General features: G+C 35.1%; 1 protein-coding gene across 1 annotated transcript; it reads left to right on the forward strand.

Moving 5' to 3' along the window:
• The first annotated feature begins 6633 nt into the window (after window positions 1-6633).
• On the forward strand, window positions 6634-8673 carry LOC128857887 (solute carrier family 35 member B1 homolog). Its single transcript, XM_054093703.1, has 3 exons — window positions 6634-7031; window positions 7106-7570; window positions 7669-8673. The coding sequence occupies exons 1-3, from the start codon at window positions 6827-6829 to the stop codon at window positions 8019-8021; spliced, it is 1023 nt and encodes a 340-aa protein (XP_053949678.1). The 5' UTR covers window positions 6634-6826; the 3' UTR covers window positions 8022-8673.
• Window positions 8674-20530: the final 11857 nt, after the last annotated feature.

Genomic DNA, 20530 nt, shown 5'->3' on the forward strand with positions numbered 1-20530 from the left:
GAAAATACTCAGCACTTCTGTCAGTACTTCACTTCATGGTCCTTCCCAACGCCTTTTTGATGTCCTCCTTTTGCGAAAAATCGCAAACATGCGCTCAATTTTACAATAGGTGGAATTCCGAATTTCTGCTTCAATGATGGCAAGGAGTTAGTAAGGACATCTAGCAAGTACTTAAATGCCGGCTTGTTTAGCCTGTAATATTGCCGAAACCTAAAAAATAAGAAATTAAGTTAGTATTGCAAATTCCCATTTTTTGTTATCTCACATTGAATCACTTAGCTCCAAAGGGTTGGAATTGCCCCTTAATCGCCTCCTGAGCACTTTCACGTTCAAATTTTCCTCACGCTCGCTCAATAATAACCTAAGCGCAATACTATACATATTTCTAGAAAATTTTGAGGCATATTTTTACTTTATTTTAAGGAAATATACGCTTGCTTACGAAATTAGCACAATAGAAAGTAAATAATTTGTTCGCAATCAATTCACAATAGAGTATATCAGCTGATTCGAAGTGAAATTTTGTTCGGGCGAAATTTTTTCCGAGCGAACTTCCCGATAAGGGCGAATATCTATAAGGGGAACATTTTCATATTTTTGGAAAAAAGCTATTTTTTATTAGCTTTGTGAATATCTTGAACACGTTTAACTTTAATGAAAAATTAGGGAACTACGAAAGAAGCAAAATCTTACTACCTTTAATGTGATATTTCCCTTGCCTTGATCGCCTAACGGGTTCTACACATATTAGATATATCTATGACCTAATTTTTTTATTTATTTATTCTTTAATCCAGAACCACATAACGGCAAAAGACATAAAAAATTATGTGAATTTTCCTACTCGGTGAAAGATTTTGCTTAGGAATTAGATGGTCTCATTCTTGGCGTTTTTTAGCCGTAAACTAATGTAATTAATTGATGTTATTGTTAGAGCATCAAACACTTCCCATACATTTTTGGGTAATGCCACTGAAGATACACAGAAAAAGGCAAGAATAAGGTATAGCAACTATGAAAGAGGAATGAGCTGAAGAATATATGACCTCCTGCCGTTTTGTCCTTGAGCGTCACAATTTTTTATAGTGTATTGAAGTTTTGCCAATTTGGTCTCAAATGGAGCTAAATTAATATTGTATTCTTTAAAAAAGAAACTCGTACAAAACCATATTTACTATTATTTTTGGCCTTAAGAGTTTATAATAAAATTTAATTCCAGAACTTTTCAACCCAATATTGTCTACCCGTGCGGGTAATTTTTACACTTATTTTCAAAAAATAGTTGGTTCGATAGAGAGTTAAAATATTCAAAATAATACTCCGCGGAAAAGTTCAGCAGGGGTCCTCTCATGCGAAAGCAATGATAACGGGAGCAAGTATGGCTCTATAAAAAAAAAATTAAATTTTTAGTTTTCCAACGCATCTTCACTCGAAAGAAGAACTACGAAATACAAAAATTTGATAGAAATACGCAAAAAAGTGACTAAAATTGGAAAATCTGAGTCCATTAAAAATGGGCAGCCTTCTTTATTAGTTTGGAAAAATCATTTGGTAATTGCAAAAGAGAATATAAATAAATAAAGGATATGCTAAAGCAATTAATTCAACAAATTTCAAGCATGATGGATGTAAGAAACACTCTGCTGATGACCCAATTTGGCAAAACTGGAGCAAAAACTTAAAATTCTTGTCTGGAATGCAAACGGATTGTTTAACCACGCTTATGAAATAAAACAATTCCTAAGGGACACCTTTATAGACATAGCACTTATTTCAGAAGAGCACTTCACACAAAAACATTGCTTGAAAATTCCGCGATACCCAATAATAAATATAAACCACCCAGACGGCACAGGGCATGCTGGAACCATGATTCAATAATAAAAGGTTTGCTCAGTAAGCAGCTTTCTCGTTCCCTCTTGACAAATCAGCTTCCTTAGCAATACACTGGGTTGGTAGCTTTAGAAATGTTTAGTAAAAGTGGAGGAAAAGTAAAATTTGTAATATAGAAAAAACATTTCATTTTCAAAATTGTCTTCTTACGAGCAACAACCCGCTAAAGAGTTTTTATCGGTATGTCCAGGACTATGGTAGTATGACATGGAATACATACCGCTTAAGTCAGGACATGATAGAGTAATTGAGGTAATCCGAGATCGATAAAAGGAGAATTTAAAAAGCTTTATTTCTTATGATGTGGTGATTTAGAAGGAATTCATGTTTTGAAAAGAGCATTTCCCAAAGAGTTACGACAGGGAGAATAACGGGATAGTGCCGACACAATCGATAACATTACAGACCTCATCATAAGAAAGTTGGTATTGACGGAACTTGTTTCCAATGGATGGATGAAGTGTCCAGAGGAGGCTTAGCGAAGTACAGTACCAGCATGAAAAAGCTCCTCGTAAAAACCATCGGCCTTTCGGATTCAGCCTAAAACTGTAGGTCCCTCCATTTGTGGAACAACAAGACACATGCCACAAATAGGAGGAGGATCTCGGCTAAGCACCTAACAGAATTGTAGGCGCCAATTATTTATTTAATATATTTTTAAAGAAATAGTTTCATATTGGCGAAACTTTGCAACTTCGTGATCGGTTTTAAATTTAAAAATTAATTCACAAAATAAAATCTTGGTTTAAGTGAAATAATTTCTTGTTTTAATATCAGACTTGGTAACTTCCGCTAATAACTTCTATTTGTACCACTATTTAAATTCAAATATTAATTAAAATTTGTTTTTTTGAACCGTTCGTTGTTTGCTTCCATTTAAGTAAAAAAATACTTTTTTACTACCAATTTTACCAAAAAGGATTTAATTTGTTCCCCTTTATTCACCTTCTTAAATACAACCTTTTGTAAGGGAGTGTCAAAAATCGAATGTCACTAGTGAGCAAACCTTTAATAATTGAATCATGTGCTGGAACAGCAATAATAATTAAAAATACAATAAAATTCACAGAGATGGGACTCTTCAAAAATGATTATATTAAATCTACAAATATTCAAATCAGTGATGAAAAAAGTGTTTTCACAATCTCGGCACTTTACAGCCCACTTAAACACAAAATCTCTGCAGAACAATGCTTACAAGTTTTTAATAGGCTCGGTGATAGATTCATATGTGCCGGAGACTTTAACTCAAAGCATTAACTTGAGGTTCAAAAATTACAAATTAAAGAAAATAATCTCTTACAAATAATCCAATCTATACAAGGAAAACACATAAGTACGGGAGATCCAACATATTGGCCTACTGACATAAAAAAATACCTGACTTAGTCGATTTTTGCATCGTAAAAAACTTTGACCGTCATCTTTTCGAAATAAAAAGCTGAACGACCTTTCATCTGATCACTCACCAATCCTACTAGCGTACGGGGAAAAAGTTAGTAGGGTAGAAAAACCTAATAAACTAACAAATGGATAAACTAACAAATGGGAATCGTTTCGTGATTACATAAGTAGATATAAATCTACAATTGCACATTGCTTAAAATTCTAGTGTTGGCATCGAAGTTTACATTAATGACATCATATAATATAATACAAGAAGCAGTTCATAAGTCAACACCTTATCTAAAAGACATAATCCACAAAAACAACGCTAACTGTCCTATAATTAAGAAACTTGTTTTAGAGAAAAGGGAATTTACGAAAATGAAAAAATGGCAAAAAAAGTCGGTATCCCCCAGATAAAACTAAACTAAACAAAGAAACTAAAACCCTAAAACAAGTTTTAAGGGGACAGATACCTGTAAACGGCCATATTTTCCCTGATTTTCATTAAAATTATTTAAAATGAAGAAGTCAATATATTTCTTTCAAAATTGGGCCACAATTTACATTAAAATAATATAACAATTTTTTTTTTATTTTGATCATTCAAAATAGCGGATGTACACTCAATTCTTCCAGGAAGGTCGCAGCGGGGATCCTCAATCGGCGGGCAATGTAGCATTCAGTGACCTGAATACAAAAAACCAAAAATTTTTTTGTTTATTAATGTCATAATTTTTATGTGAATTAAAAAAAAATGAAAAAAAATTCGCGGAATAAAATGCTTCACAAAAACCATGAATTTTGGGGCTAATTTTCTTACTATTTTTGCTTCGAAAAAATTATTTCTTCGGTAAATTTTCGAAAACTTGTAAATTCACATAGAAAGTAATATCACAAAAAAGATGTATGCAAAATTTCAGGGAGATCGTTCAATAACTTTTCGAGTTATCGTGTACGCCAATTCGAAAAATATAGTTTCGAGAAAAACGCGTCTAAAGTTTGAATACAACGTCACTATACCTCTCCCAGCGCTTGAACGCTAAGAATAGAGTCGTCACGGTTGACGATCTATAATATAAGAAATACTTACATTTACGTTATAAATTTTTTTTGACATATTCGTAAAGGATTATATTAACATTTTATGAAAAAAAAATTTTTTTTTTTTTTTGAAATTTTACAGGTATCTGCCCCCTTAAATATCCTCAATCCAAAAATGAGTATTTTTAGTCCCAAGCGGATAACTTTTATGTATATTGGATGATTTTTTTTTTTTAATTTAAATACATTTTTTTTTTTGAGATGTTAGGTTTAAGAAATATGTAAAATTTTTCAACTGCTTTCATATTTTTTAAGAAAAACTACTTTTTTTTTGCCTTAATCTTAATGAAAGATGTAACAAGCAAATCTTAACACCATTATTTTTTTGATCGTGTAGCGGTGTCTCCAGATATTAGACGCTTTTGTGATCTTTTTTTTTTCTTTAATCTAAAACTGCTCCTTGTCGATAGCTCGAAAATTACATACAACATTTTACAACCCGATCATCAGCATCCCCCTGACTGTTGCTAAATGCGAATTGCACATCTTATATCTCAGGACAGCGCAGAAAAGATGTAGCCTCATTCCTTCACGTGCTATTTCGAAAACCCTGTGGCCCCAGTACAATAGGCAGAGGACTCAGAAAGTCCTAGGAGCTTCACGGCATTCAGTTTCCAAACTGGTAACTGTGTTTACCGGTCATTGGACGATAGGTACACACGCGGAAAAGCTGGGTTTACCATTTAATCCCCATTGTTGAAGCTGTGGGTACCTTTCAGCGAAGAAGACTTTCTCTGTAAATGTCCGGGTTTAGCAGCTGGCCGATTAAGGTGACTTGGCGCTCCTTTCTTCGACAACCAGGAGCAGCGGGCCAATTTAAATCTCACCAACCTTCTTAATTACTTCACCAACTCTGACGGGCTGTATATATAGGTATATCTGCCTTTTGAAAGCCTCATGATGGTATCAAAACGGAATGGATAGGTATCAATGGAACAACCAATAAACAGAAAACGAATTTTTTAGTGTGAAATGACAACGAGCATACACTTTAAATTGTTTGATCGATACTTTACGACATCTGCCGTGAAAATAAAAAATAATAATTGTAAAAGTTATCGCTGTTTGTGTGGAGCCCAGAAGTCGCCTGGGAGATTCATCCTTGGAGTTTCATCTAAAATCAAGCGGACAAGAGAAATTATTTTTTTTTTCGAAATTAACAACATGGCGGTCTAAGGAAATATTTTTCAGATTTTCGAGAAAAAGCCGACAATTACTTGTTAAAAAAAAACTAAATTTTTGAAATCTTCCAAGCAGTTTTTAAGTTACAGTGATCACCAGTTCAAAAAAAATAGTTTTGAGAAAAATGCATTTAAACTCGAAAAATATTTGTCGGATTCACTTCAAATTTTCACACAATATTTTTAAGATATTACACCTTAAGAAAATACAAACAAAAAAAAATCAAATTATTTGAAAATTTTGACTACCTCTAACCCCTTAACTTATTTTATCGGCTTTAATAATACGTTCACATATAAGTCGATGATCTACTTTATCACGCTTAACTCAAAATCCGTAATTAAAAAGCGCGATTTCTCATACAAAATTCCTTTCCCAAAATCTAAGATTATAAAATAATGCTAGATAATAATGATACTTTTTGACATATTATTATCTGTATTATCGATAATTATTATTACGAATGTTAGGAGAAACATCGAAATAAAAACTAAATGAAATGGATGCCGGCAAAGAAAACAGGTCTGTAAACATAATTCTAATAAAATGTTTGTTAAATATTATAAATTACAAGTATGGACTCAATTTACAGAAAAAAGTGTGAGTTTATAAATGTTTGGTCCTCTTATTACTTATTATAAACCGTAATATAGAATTTCCCATGCGTAGTGCTGCCATAATTTTTTGAAACCTCAGTAAACGTCGCATACGGATTTCCTTCAACTGTTCACTATTAACAGCCAATTGCGCAATTAAATTAGCTATTCCTTCTCCTTGTATTTTCTTCATATCGTTAATAATAATTTAACAAACAAAAAATACCGAAATATGCCACCAAAATAATTTCTATGAAAAAAAACTTTTCCCAACAGTATTGACAGCTCATTGTCAATTTTGGAGGTAATCTGCCATATGTGAACGTACTTTAAGAGACTGGTCGGACTACTGTACATAGATGTTAGAATTCAAATTTTAAAACCCACCACTTCAGTATCTCGGTATGGTAACCTCATAAAGGCAACATTAATGTGGTAGCACTAATTATGGGAAACCTCAACAGCTGATTGTGGCAATCGCATAAATTGACGTAGCGTCTTTTGTCGAGTGCGGCAACAAAAAACTTCTGACGTGTGCATCAATAATTGACAAATTAGATTTCATTCCTGCCTAGCGAATCGGTATTTCCAATTGGTTTATTTCGTGGCAACATAAGACTCGGATATTTTATTTTACATTCACTCGCTGCATCAGCTACTATAAAATGAAAATACCAGAGAAGAGCAGATTTCTTATATACTCTATGAGTATTTTCTTTTGTTACTTCTTGTTCGGTATCGTGCAGGAGAAAATCACCCGTGGACGCTACGGTGACGAACCGAATGAGGATGGCAAAGTTGGCGAGCGTTTCACGTATGTGCTGGCTTTAGTGTGGGTGCAGTGTTTTTGTAATTTCATTTTCGCCAAAGGTGAGACCGCTGCTTGAATGCAATTATGATAGTTGCCAATTGCTATGTTGACGTATTCTTGATTTCTTCAACAGGAATGTTGTGGACTAAAAAAGCGAAGAAAGAGGATCAAACACATACGGGTTATTACGCTGTGTGCGCACTCACCTATCTGCTAGCAATGGTCGCGTCCAATATGGCGCTACGTTGGGTGCCTTATCCCACGCAAGTGGTTGGCAAGTCAGCTAAACCAATACCGGTAATGATATTGGGTGTATTAATTGGCCGCAAATCATATTCCTGGGTACGTTACGCCTGTGTAACATCAATCGTTGTTGGTGTAGTATTGTTTATGTACAAGGAAAGTCAAATTGCACACTTGCCAAAAGAAACCACTGGCTTAGGTGAGCTTTTGCTTTTTCTGAGTTTGGCCATGGATGGCTTAACCGGCGCAGTGCAAGAGAGAATGCGCGCTTCAAGTGCGCCTACGGGGCAGCAAATGATGTTTGCCATGAATTTCTGGAGTACTATTATGGTCAGCTTTGCAACAATTCTTACAGGTAAGAAGGAAGTTGTAAACTAATACGAGAAAGAGTTCAAGATATAAAATTCTAGTGCTTTATGTTAATATTCGACAATGTATTTTTTCTGTTTGCAGGTGAAGCAAAGGAATTTTTGCACTTTGCTACGCGCCATCCTGAGCTCTGGGGACACTTGGCAATGTTGGCGCTGTGCGGCGCTTTGGGCCAACTTTTCATCTTTCTTATGGTAGCCAATTTCGGACCGCTTGCCTGTTCTGTGGTGACAACAACACGCAAATTCTTTACTGTACTATGCTCGGTGGTACTATTCGGTAATGTGCTGATACCCAGGCAATGGTTTGGTGCGTTATTAGTATTCGCTGCGCTCTTCTTTGATATGTTCTATGGTAAGCGCAATGATAAGAAAACTGCGGCAGCGAAGAAGTCGGCAGGTGATCTTGTGGAGGAGAAGAAAAAATTGATATCATAACATATAAATGAAATAGTATAGCTTTAGATGATTTTTTAAATACTATTTTATAATATCCATAAGATATTACAAGTATGGCGTAGCTTAAAGCTAGTCCATAAATGGCAAGAACTAACGTAACGTAATAGCATAGTGAAATTTAGACCGAACTCTATTTCCATAGTTAATTTCTCTGCAAGTTTTGCCGAAGAACAATAACAAATTATTTGGTATAATTTACCGTATACGGAACCTGTTCTGAAGCTTCATATTTAGAGCACAATTTTCTAGTGCTCGCAAGCTGTAAATTAAGCATGTAAAATTGATTTTTTGAACTTTAGTTTTGCATTAATTGAATTTGTACTTAGTGCGTAATTTGTATAAGAGACAAAAACAAATAGAATTTATTTTCCAGAACAACAAAGAATTCGTCTTTTTGTAATTCTCCATATGAATGATGTGATCAAACAATTACATTCTACAAGATTGTTAGTTTTATGCTTTTTAGCAGGGTAAATGTGTATCCTGTATGTGTAAGCGTATTATCGAGAACTGGTTTCTCGTTCATCAAAAACATAGTTCTTGAGCGATTTAATTATAATAATTATGTGTTTAGTTTTACGTTTATCAAGAAATTGTAACAAATTACAATAAATAATACATAGATTCTTTATGTACAGATATTTTCAACTGCGTAATTTACATACAATAAAAACAAAAACAATTTGTGGAATACTGTGGGAGTGACACTCCTCAACCAAATATAAATATGATTTGTTTCCGATAGCAGATACCGCTTTGAGTGAGAGTGTCTATTTTATTCCATGTTAAAACATCGAACTTTTTTTCTGGCTTCCCATCTTTGAGATAATTATTTATTGGTCCAAAGATTTCTTTTTAATATTAAGTAGGTTAGGATCGTTTAGATAGGTTGCTTGCCTAAGACGAGCCCTAAGGCCTATTGGCTCTACCGAACATAGGAGGACCACAGGGCGCCACGAGAAAATTATTTCCACTGTGACAGACTCCATAATGCTTAACGCCTTTCCAATCTAGGCTGGAGCACGAAAAGTGCCATTTTAAAGAAGTACTGTAGGTGAGCAGAACAAGTGCATTGAGGACCGCACGTGCCTATAGAACGGTGTCGGAGGATGCAATCGGCGTCATGGCCAGCAAAATGCCTATAAACATCCGGGCAAACTTACAGAAGAGGTTGTACTGCTCGCAAGGTACGAAGCCGACAGAGGAACTCAAACAAGCAGAACTTTCTACCTCGATAGCGTTCTACCGACTCATCTAACCCCCCTCTCCCTCTGGACCCAACCTGTCGAAACAGCATGTTTCCTGGGCCTACCCCTAGATGAGCTAGACGAAGACGACCGATGATATGACTACACTGACAGGGCTACCTATGCTGTTAACAACAACAACAACAACCTCGATAGCTGACTGACGCATAGGTTGATACCATGATTTAAAGAGTGGATCGGAGACGTTGATTCCTTCCTAGCACAGCTATTAAGTGGACAAGGATGCTTCCAAAAATATCTGCATCGCCTAGACTTGACTGGTAGTCCTTATTGTCCAGAATGCTTGGACGAAGAGGAGACGGTCGAACATGTGGCTTTTTATTGCAGCAGGTTCGAAAAGGAACGCGATGACCTAGCAAGAAAAACTGGTGTGTTTCTGACGCCCATAAACCTAGTTTCACAAATGCTTGAGTCGACTGAAAAATGGAGGGCGGTACAAGCTTTTGCAACACGAATTATCGTGGAACTTCGCAACATTGATTGAAGGCGAAGGAATGATGCGAGTCGAACGCGGCAGTAACCACAACTGTTGCATTGATAAAATGCAGCAAACCTAACAGCAGACGAGTATAACTGACGATTGAGCTTATTGCTCACGACAGCCTCCAGAAAACGTTATCCCTATAGGATGAACAGTCGGACTTGAGGTGATTTTAGTGGCGTTAAAGTCCCACACTGACTAAGGCTTTGAATTGCTTTTAAACCTTGTTAAAAAAAGGTTCATAGTAATATCTGCATTTTACTTCCTTGCCCTAACTAAGTTTCTTAAACCATTTGCATTGTTTTAAGAAGGTAACAAGGCGCTCCAGTGAGACATTTTCCACATTTCCCAGGTAGTCAAAGAAATAATCGCCAAGCTATTTAGCACGGCTTCTTTGAAGTGTAGGACATTCACAGAGGAAGTGTTGTACCGACTAAATTTTTTCTTCACCTTCACAGCTCTTGCAGAAATCATTCTGAGGTACACTCATTCTACTGGCTAAGGTGCCAATAGTGCAGTGACCCGCCATAACACCTGTGAGTTGAGCTGGTAGTTAATCTGTTGAATCCAAGCAGACATTTTGTCCTTTTAAGATTCAGTTTTGGCCAGAGCGCTTTGGAGACAATGCAGCTAGTTAATATTAAGTGAATACGTTAATATGTATGCATGTATGTAAAATATACTAAGAAAAATCTTCAATAAATTCATACATAATTGACGCCTACACCCTTTATTTTGCTGTTTGGCCGAGCTTTTTCTTCTATTGGTGGCATGCGTCTTGCTGTTGCTCCACAAATGGAGAGACCTACAGTTTTAAGCCGATTCCAAACGACAAAGATTTTTTATGAGAAGCTTTTTCGCGGCAAACATAAACTCGGAGTTCTCTATTATTTAGTGTTTCATGCACGGAGATTCGGATCTGTACATCTCCGAAAGGTATTCACGCAACAACCTATTCGGCTATGGAAGCCACCATAAATATAATAAATAAAAATAAACAAACGCTGCGAAGAAAGGGAAATCCTCAACTCAAAAATACACTCGAAGGCTTCCCATTGCCTGCCGAGAGGCGACGGCTATTAGAAAAAACTTTTTCTATCATTTTGCTGTTTCTTGCACGTAGATACGGACCTACGTACGATCCATTCGGCTACGGCGGCCGATTAATATTTTTGTATATTTTTCATTATTTTCGCGCTCTAACGAATTAGTAAATTTACCATGCCATTAAAAGAAAATTATTATAACTTAAAAACATTTTTTTTTTTCTCATTTTTATTTTGTGAAAAATATTTGGTCATAGCTTTTTCGTCAATATTTGAACCTTTCGTGATTTTTGCGAACTATTTTAAATAACTGTCCCGTATTGCTCACGAAAAAGTTCACCCAAAACTGCTCCTTAAATGTTTACCGTGAATTCGACACTACACTTCAATTTCTCATCATTTGCAAAGGATAAAATAAACTTGAATTATTCGCACACATAAATTTTGCCACCTAAACAATTGTAAGCCAAACTACTCTGAATTTACTTTCCCACTTTTTCAATTTTAAAAATATTGATTTAACTGCTTCATTAATCTCTACGAAATCTATTCAAAATTGTGAACTTCAACCGTTCTCTTCCTTTCTGCTATTCAACGATCATTTCCAATTCTCCACCGATGTAGAAAATGAATAAAAAAAACATTTATGCACTCACTGGTTTCTCTGCAAACGGATAACAGGAAGTGAGCGATGCACAAATCATTCACAATAGATGCGAAGACCAGACCAATACAGTGAATGAGCAATTTTCCTTTGACATTTTGTCAGTCGACTGCAGACAGCAGAGCAGTTTTTCTGTCACCTCTATATAAATAATCGTACGTGCGTGTGTGTGTGTGTAAAAGCCTTACAACAGTAACAAATTTATCAGTTTTTAAAAAATTGCAAATCAAAGTGTAGTGCAAGCTTAGCAAACAAAAAGAAGAAAAATAACAACAATACTAGCGGCATAAATAAAGCAAAACAAGTGCACAACTACGAATGTGGTGCAGTGAAAGAGGTGATTATTGAAAATAGCATACAAAATTGAAAAAAAAAGGTTTAGTGAAGATGCCAATAGCTGCAGGCGATAAGAAAACAGAGGCCGAAGCTTGGGCTGAGGCTGCGCATTGAATTGCATTTGGCTGTGTGCGCGTTTGTGTGTGTGTGCTTGACCTGCTTGTGGCCACCACTTGCTCCACTAGTCCGCCTAGTGAATTGTTGGCCCCACAACGTTTGCCAGTTGTTTGGTGAGAAATAATTCAAATAAATAATAAATATTATTTCTAAATGAAATGTATGTACATATTTTGTTGTGTTGCTCTACATATTTAGTGTGCTAACATTTACAAAGCAAACTGCAACTGTTCATACGCAAATAAACATCGAAAAATTCGCTTAATATACAAAGCCTAATTAGCGTTAAAAACAACGCGCGACTCATCTTTGTTGCCCCTCTAGGCACTTTTGCCTAATTATCGTGATCACAATAAAAACAATCAAACGAAAGTTAGAAAAAAAGGGGCAAGAAAAATAAGCAAAAATCAACGAGCAGTGTCGGCGTTTTTTCCATGCCATTGCAAAAAGTCGTTAATTTGTTCTGTTATGTCGCTGTTACTAATCTGCACGTTGACCGTCAAGTTCATTGATACATATATAAGTACATATATCTGTAGTTAGTGTCGTTTTTCTTGTTGCTGTTGGGTTTTTTGTTTTGAATTTTGGAAGACTTTTGTAGATAGGAAGTTTGATGCTGTTGGAAGCGAAAGATAACTGTCGCTCTTTTAATAACAGAGGAAGTTCGCTCGTTCAGAAATAACCGACGTATAACGAATAGATAGATATACCGTTTACCGGCTTCCGCAGGTACATTACCATAGTTATTGTTATTGTTTGTGTGCTTATGCAAGTCATTCGAAAGAGTGGAAGGAATTTCATTGAAAAGTAGTGCATAAAATGTAAAGTGGCTGAGTAAGATACATAAGTGAAATTGAAATTAAAATAAAATGTAAAACATTCAGCAAAGGTGTTGAGCATAAATGTGTGTTTGCCATGTTAAGAATTCATCAAAGATTTGTCAAGTTTTGTCAAACGCAATTCATCAGTTTGTGCACTCCTAAGCAAACTTTTGGCAATGAGCAATCAATAGTTATTTGGATTAGTTATTTGTGTGGTGTGTACGAAAATGTAAAATTGATAAAACAAAAGATTGCTTGATTTGTGAGTGCATTAAATATTATTTTGATAGAGATACACACACGTGCAAGATTATTTGTAAGCAATGAATTGTCAACGCGCAGTGCTCCAATCAGAGCGGCTTATCACTTCGCTTAAAACAATAAATGCCTCACAATAGCTGCCAACCATGAAAGAGAATATTTTAATTTATTCTTGCACATTTAAAATTCCTCGTCGCTTATACGTAAATATTGGCGAAATCAACAATGGCTGTTTTGAATGTAATGAATTATGCTGCGTTTCGGAATGTCCAGCTGATATTTTTATATTTCTTATCAGCAAATATAACCAACGGCATTGTCTTCTATACGAGTAGAATTTCGTAGAAAGTGATAACATCGTGGTTTTTTTTTGCTGGCATTAATCATAGACGCCAATTAATTTTGATAAACTGTGGAGTATTGGATCTTATTTTGTGTATAGCTTAAAAAGGGGTACTTGCAATCAATCCAATTTGATGATATAAAAGTAATTATATTATGGTAAAGTGCTACCTTATAGCTTTGGGGAAGTATGGTGTACGCTCAGACTTTCTCCTGGAAATGTGTGCTGAGTGGGGGGCATTTTACCGTGCATATTTAAAACACTTGTTTTGCTTTGAATTTAGACGATTTATCTTAGCTCTCAATTACGAGTATTTTATGCGGACAGAATGAAGTATACATTCAGCGAAAAGGCAACATTTGCTAAACTTTGCAGTTCTAGACATAAATAATACTTAGACAATAATAATACAATCTTCAACAACAATTTGACAATCGTCAAACAACTTTTCGGGGGCGTCAAATTGCTCATAGCGCGCGCGGGTCTAGGACAATGGGATTTCCAAAACTAAAGTCACTACTATAAAAATGTTTGTGTGTGCGCGTGTATGTATAATTACGCATATGTTTGTGTATGTAAATATGTGCATCAGTATATGTATGTATGTATGTATGTATATCAATGCGCATAGGCAAGCAATGTTATTTACTGCGGCCTGTGTTGTGGACTTATTCAGATGTGATGGCTTAGTTTCAAATGCTCGTTAGTTATAAAAAGATAAGACTGAATAAAATATGGGTAGTTAATATTTACTTGATAATACAGTGAGCTTTATGAGAATTTGTGCAGTAAAAATAAAACAAAATGAAATTGAATTCATAATATATCGAAATGAAATTAAAATAACTTTAGTTAAATTAAAATAAATTAAGTTAATTTGGCCAAAAAAAAAAAATTAAAAAAAAAAAATTAAAAATAAAAAAAAAATATAAAAAAAAATTAAAATAATAAAAAATAAAATAGAATAAAAAATAAAAAAATTAAATAAAATAAAGAAAAGGAAAGCAAGATAAAATATAATTTTTTTATTTTTTTTTTTATTAACATTGCAACTATATAGTAAGTTATATGTATATGTTTTAACTTACGAGAAATATGCATTAAGTTTTGTCTAATTCACATAATTTTATAGATGGTTGTTTACTCCAGGAGATTATGGGGCTTCTTTCGTTTAAGTTTTGCCCTCCATACTTTTGTATTGTAGCAGTGATTGAACCCGTTCAAGGTCGTTATGACGAATATACCAAGAGCATTTCCGGTGGACTTTAATACTTTATTCTGAAATCTTTGAATCTGCATTACGTAGTCTTGCCATAAATTCTGTGACAAAATTTTTCAATGCATACGCCGAGAACGAATTCACAGAAAACACTTCCGTTATTTTTGCTTTTGTTCATATGCATTGTCTTCTTATAAATTATACTCAGTTCCGTGGCAAATTTAGTTTGTTAACAATGGAGTTGGGAGCTAAGGAAATCCCACTGGAGTGATTGCATTACAGAACTGTGGTAAAAGTGCAAGAGAGATTTACGAATTGCTGAAAAAACTTACTATTTCGAGAATGTTTGTTTACCGCACGATCTATCGTTTTGCCCAAACGTCTGAAGTGACAAACTGAAAAAGAAATAGTCGTCCTCGCGTGGTTCAAACCAGTGCAGCCATAAAAGCGTCTCGAGAAAAAAATCGCAGAAATCCCCTTAGAAAACAGAAAATCATGTCCAGGTAAATGAATATATCGACTGGATCCATGTCTAATTACAGATGATCTCCACCTGATAGCCTTCCGTCGCTCAACTGATCGAAGGCCTCACAGAAATTAGGAAAGTCTCAAACAATCTTTGGTTAGAGCAGCGACGTCAATATCCATGGAAACCGTGCGTACTACAATAAATAGCTGAATGGCCTAATTGTTTGAAAGCTTGTGTAAAAGCAAATGGTGACCATTTTGAATGAAATTTACATTTTTTTTTAATATTTAGATGATTAAATAAAACTAGCTTCATTGTAGCGGCAGGCTAATCACCTACCCTGTCAGAAATCAAATAGATTAACGAAAATAACGCAAGACAATTCTTGCCGAGGCCCTACGCCCCCAAGAGGAGTGAACAAGGAAACAAAACTGTATTAAAAAAAGTATTATAATTTCATATCTATAACGGACTTAACTTGTAACAGAACTTATGGCAGGACTAAGTATAAAAATCTCGACCTTTGCGACATTTATTGGGCCCATTTAAAAAAAATATTGTTTCCTACTTATTTTCTATAAATCAAATAAATATTTAAATAAATATAACCTGAATCAGGTCATTAAAACGATTTTCGGAATATCTTGATCCCAAATCCAAAAAATATATCTATTGTAATTAATTCATGCATATTTTGAATTCCGAAGCCTGATGGAGACTAAAAAAATGGGTTTCGAATCTTGTCGATGCCAGCGTCTTGAAAAAAGGCTCTTTATAAAAAAAGACTTAAATAGTTAAAATGTATTCCGTGTGGGAATATCTTGACTTCTACGCACTTTAGCCGCCCCATTTATAGCGAAGAATTATAGGGGTGACCCCCTAGAGTCAAACAGCAATTTTTTGCATTTGGCGTTGTCAACAAAATTAAAAATATTTAATTCTTTAGAATCTTATTTTGTAAAAAAAAAGAATTTTTTAAATTATATTTGTTGTTGTAACAATTGCACACATTTTGTTTCAATTTCTAGTAGACTGATAGCGTGTTTTTTGCAAAATCGCTCTTGCATTGAGAACAATAATGAATAATTAACAAATAAAAAAGCAAACCCAGCTGGGGCAGAAATAAACTAAAAAAAATCATAGTGGAAAAAAATAAAGCGAACAAAGTATTACGACAATGCTGTGCCATTCAAGCAACGATAAGTAGCGAGCCTTTTTTTTGTACGAAGTAAACAAATTTAATGACGGCCGTAGTTGAATGGGTTTGTGAGCGACTACCATTCGGTTGGGCGGCGTTCGGAGCAGACTGTGAAACAGATGGTGAAACACGAGAAGATACAAACAGTTATTACGTTAAGTTAAAAAACAAAAAAAAAAAAATAAAATGAAACAAAAAAAAAATACAGTTAGTTGCACCACCGAGTGTAATTTTGCCATAAAAAAACTGCTCATAAAAACCAACTGCCGTGCGGAGGCGGCATTGAACTGCAAGTTCCTCTATTCGTTCAAATCGAAACGGAAGCACGTCCAAAAAAACAACAAAGGATGTGCACCCCGATCATATCTAATTAAAAAAAATATAATAATTTATTTCAAAATACATACATACGCACATATGTCAATCTAACCAATTAATAAAAGCAAATAAAATATCATAAAAAATTCGGAACTCATAAAACGAAGAAATAAAAAGAAAAAGAAAAAAACACGTCCCACTTTTGTCTCTTTAAAATGTTTGATGTTGCTAACGCCAGAAAGCTCGAAATGCACAAACGAATTAAATACGCGCAAATTAGAAGACACTTTGCAACACAACGCACAGCATAATTTTCTCTTTCTTTTTCTATGAACAGAAATTTCGTGCTGGCCACAGCCGGCTGCACACAGCCGCCACCCTCTAAAAGTTTTTCAGTATGATGTCATGCGTCACATGTTGCCCATGCTAATAGTTTTCGTCCTAGCGTGGGCAGAATTTGGCACGCCCACCATTTGCTCGTGCTATAAATACCCACAATACTTAAAGAAAAGAAAGAAAAAAAGCGCAGAGACTGAACATCGAAGTGTGCGGTAAACAGATTTGCACTACAAGAAAACAATTAGAAGCTGCTGCCAAGCAGTTCAGCAAGAAAAGCACAAAAATCAATAAGTTAGCATAACAATTTCACTTTTATTGCGGTTAGCTATAATAAGTCTGTTGCGCGGCAAATACGAAACTAACATACATACATTTGCATGTCTGCAATATGCTGAAAATATTGAAATTTTGTAAACAAGTGAAATTTTGGTTTAATTTGTTGATTTGTTTTTTTTGCATTTTCTTCATTAATAGCCGGAATGCATCAATTTCAATAAATTTTAATTGAAAAGAATTGTGCAATTCGTTCGGGGCCAATATAAATCCGCGCAGAAATACGTACGCATACATATTTATTTACAGCTGTACTGGTACATGGTCATATGTTACAGTGCGCTGTTAAATTGAATGGGGCTGTGTGTAGATGCAGCCACACGCAGATTCGGCATGTGTTTGTGGGGCCGCTAGTCAACTGATGTGTGTGTATTGATGAATGACAGCGTTTAATGGGTAAACAAGTTGAGAGGGGAACGAGAGCAAAGTTCAAAATAATGAGTAATGGGGAAAATCATGCAGAAAATAAATAAAAATTCCGTATTCACGAAAATTACTCAAATTCATAACGGGTTTGTAGAGAAATTAGCAAAAATGTGCATATCTACATATATATGCACTTGTGGTCAAATTATTAAGTCGCTGCATATTTTCACAACAATACACAACATTTTTGATGGACAATTTTTTTGGCGCTCGTTTTTTTATAAAATATTTTTATATGGACGGAAATGCTCAACATCGTATAAAAAAAAAATTATCACAAAGTAACGTGATTTTTGAGTAACTTCAAAAAGTCATTTTAAATCAGAGAAAAACTTAAATTTAATTCAGAAAGAAAAAAATTTCTAATCTGAAGAAAAATTTTCTAATCAGAGAAAAATTTCGGTATGCAGTTTTAGAGCCTATTGAATTTTAGTGTAATAAAATAGCAAAAAATCGCATTGAGTTTTGATAATTTGTTTTTGTTTTTGTTGGCGGTCTTGTGCATTTGCTACTTATAACGAATGCTCAAACTCTTTTTTATATTAAAATTTATTGGCTTCACATACTTAATCTATTTCATATTTAAAAAAATTGTTTCCAAATTTTTGTTGCATATTTTTTATACAATTTTTTTATGTGGAAGAAAATGCTCAAGATTATATGCAAGCAGAAAAAAAAAACAAACAGAAATCAACGTGATTATTGAGCGACTTCAAACAGTCACTTTAATATTTGACACTTTCTAATCAGAGAAAAATTTTAGGTATGCAGTTTTAAAGCCCATTCAATTAGTATTATAAAATAGCAAAAAAACCGCATTGATTTTTGATAATTTTTTTTTTTTGTTTTGATGCCTATCTGTGCATTTGCTACTTATAACGAATGCTCGACGTTTTTTGTATCATAGAATTGATTGGGCTATAAAACTGCATACCCAGTAATCTCAAAATTCTGATTAACAAGCTGACATTTTTGATGATGTCTTTTTGATATTTGCGAATTTTGTACAACGTTTGAAAGTTTTCTTTATTTATATGGGTTTTATTATAAATTGTAGTTTGGGGAAAAAGAAATCCATTATTTTTGCGAAAAACTCAAAATTTTATCTAAGATGTGCGATTTGAGTGAAATATGCACCATTTTGTTGCCATGAGGTAAGGGGTTGTAAAGGTAGTTTCATAACGTCTCTCTCTCTTGGTCCTTATTGGCGAAAACCTCTAGAAATCAATTTCCACAATCTTCTCTTGATACCAATTTCTCATCACTTAGGAAGTTTTGCAATGAGAGAAAAAGGTGGTAATCGCCTGGGGTCAGGTCCGTACTATTTGGTGTATGCATTAAAACTTCCCAACTAAGCTCCCAGAGTTTTTGGCAAGTCACTACAGACGTATGTGGCTTTGCGTTGTTCTGATCGAACACAACACCTCTTCTGTTTGCAAATTCTGGCCGTTTCTGGCCAATCGCTAGCTTCAAATGGGCCAGTTGTTGACAATAGAAATGTGAATTTAGTGTTTGGCCATACGGAAGCAATTCATAATCAATGTTGCCTTTCAAGTCCCACGCACTCAATAAACAATGGGACCGTTAGTCCTGGTTTGACCACCGTTTGAGCTGCTTCATCACCCGTTGACCACGATCGTTTTCACACAGCCGCCCATTTCACATTCCCACTCACCATCCGTTTAAGGAATGGGTGGATTTCATTCAGTTTGGCCAAAGCTTCGCAGCTGAAAATTTGATCCATTGTGTTTTTTTGTTGTTTATTGGTGTGGCACCCAAACAGCCAGCTTTGCGTAAAGGGCTTAAAACTGTTTTATGGTCGATCTTTAGCTCCTGGGCGATGCTACGACTACTAACATGGCGGCGAACTTCGATTATTTCTGTGATTTTGTCGACATTTTCGATAACGAGTAACAACTTTAAATTGTTTGATCAATACTTTACGAGATATCGATCACTGCAACCATCTACGGAGAAAATAATGCATTTATTTTTATCCAAACTAATATAATACCACGTTTTTATAAAAAATAGCAAAAAAAATATACCATGAAAAATTTTCCGAAAGTGTTAAAAACATGAAGTGACTTAATTATGTGACCTCAAGTGTACAAATGCATGTATGTATGTACGCTTATGCCAACTATTGCATACTGGTTTCACTACTTGTGGTCGCGCAAAACCATTTTGCGCTCGCTTGCATCAAATTGTGCATAACAACTCGTAACGTAAATATGTCTCTATATATGTATGTGTGCATATGCGATAACTTGTAACGTGTGTAGGTACATCATCGAATGAACGTCAGTCATGCAACATGCTAGTTAGCTTGCCGCCTGCAAGGATGACTCACGTGCCACAAGCCACAAGCGCAAAATGAAGCAGTTGATGAATGTTGTGTTGAACGCGCGCCCTCTGCCTTGCGCTTCAGTGCGAGTACATACTTTAGTCGCGTTCAAACCTATGTATGCACATACGAGGGGAGATCAAAAAGTGCGCGAAATGAAGAGGAAGAGGTGTGAAATTAACACTAACTTAACTGGTCAGTAGGTGATATGGGAGATAGGGGTAATACTCCCACCTTTACCTTTCCCAGTACGGAGTACTTCAGGTGATTGGCGGACATGATTGATGCTACTTTACTGTCTGCAAACAGTTCAGAAGGGTGTGGACAACTGGAGGGTCTCCAATAAAACGACTTTGTCGGATCACAGCTGGATCCTCCACGATCTGGATCTTATATAAGCTAGTTATTTTGAGCTAGGCTAGATTAGCATAAATGGCTGCCTTTGCGAGGGCTCACTTGAACAAATATTCAAAAATCGTCCGTTATTACACCGTACAGGGGA

Source organism: Anastrepha ludens, chromosome 2 (assembly GCF_028408465.1).
Source record: "Anastrepha ludens isolate Willacy chromosome 2, idAnaLude1.1, whole genome shotgun sequence".
Lineage (NCBI taxonomy): Eukaryota > Metazoa > Arthropoda > Insecta > Diptera > Tephritidae > Anastrepha > Anastrepha ludens.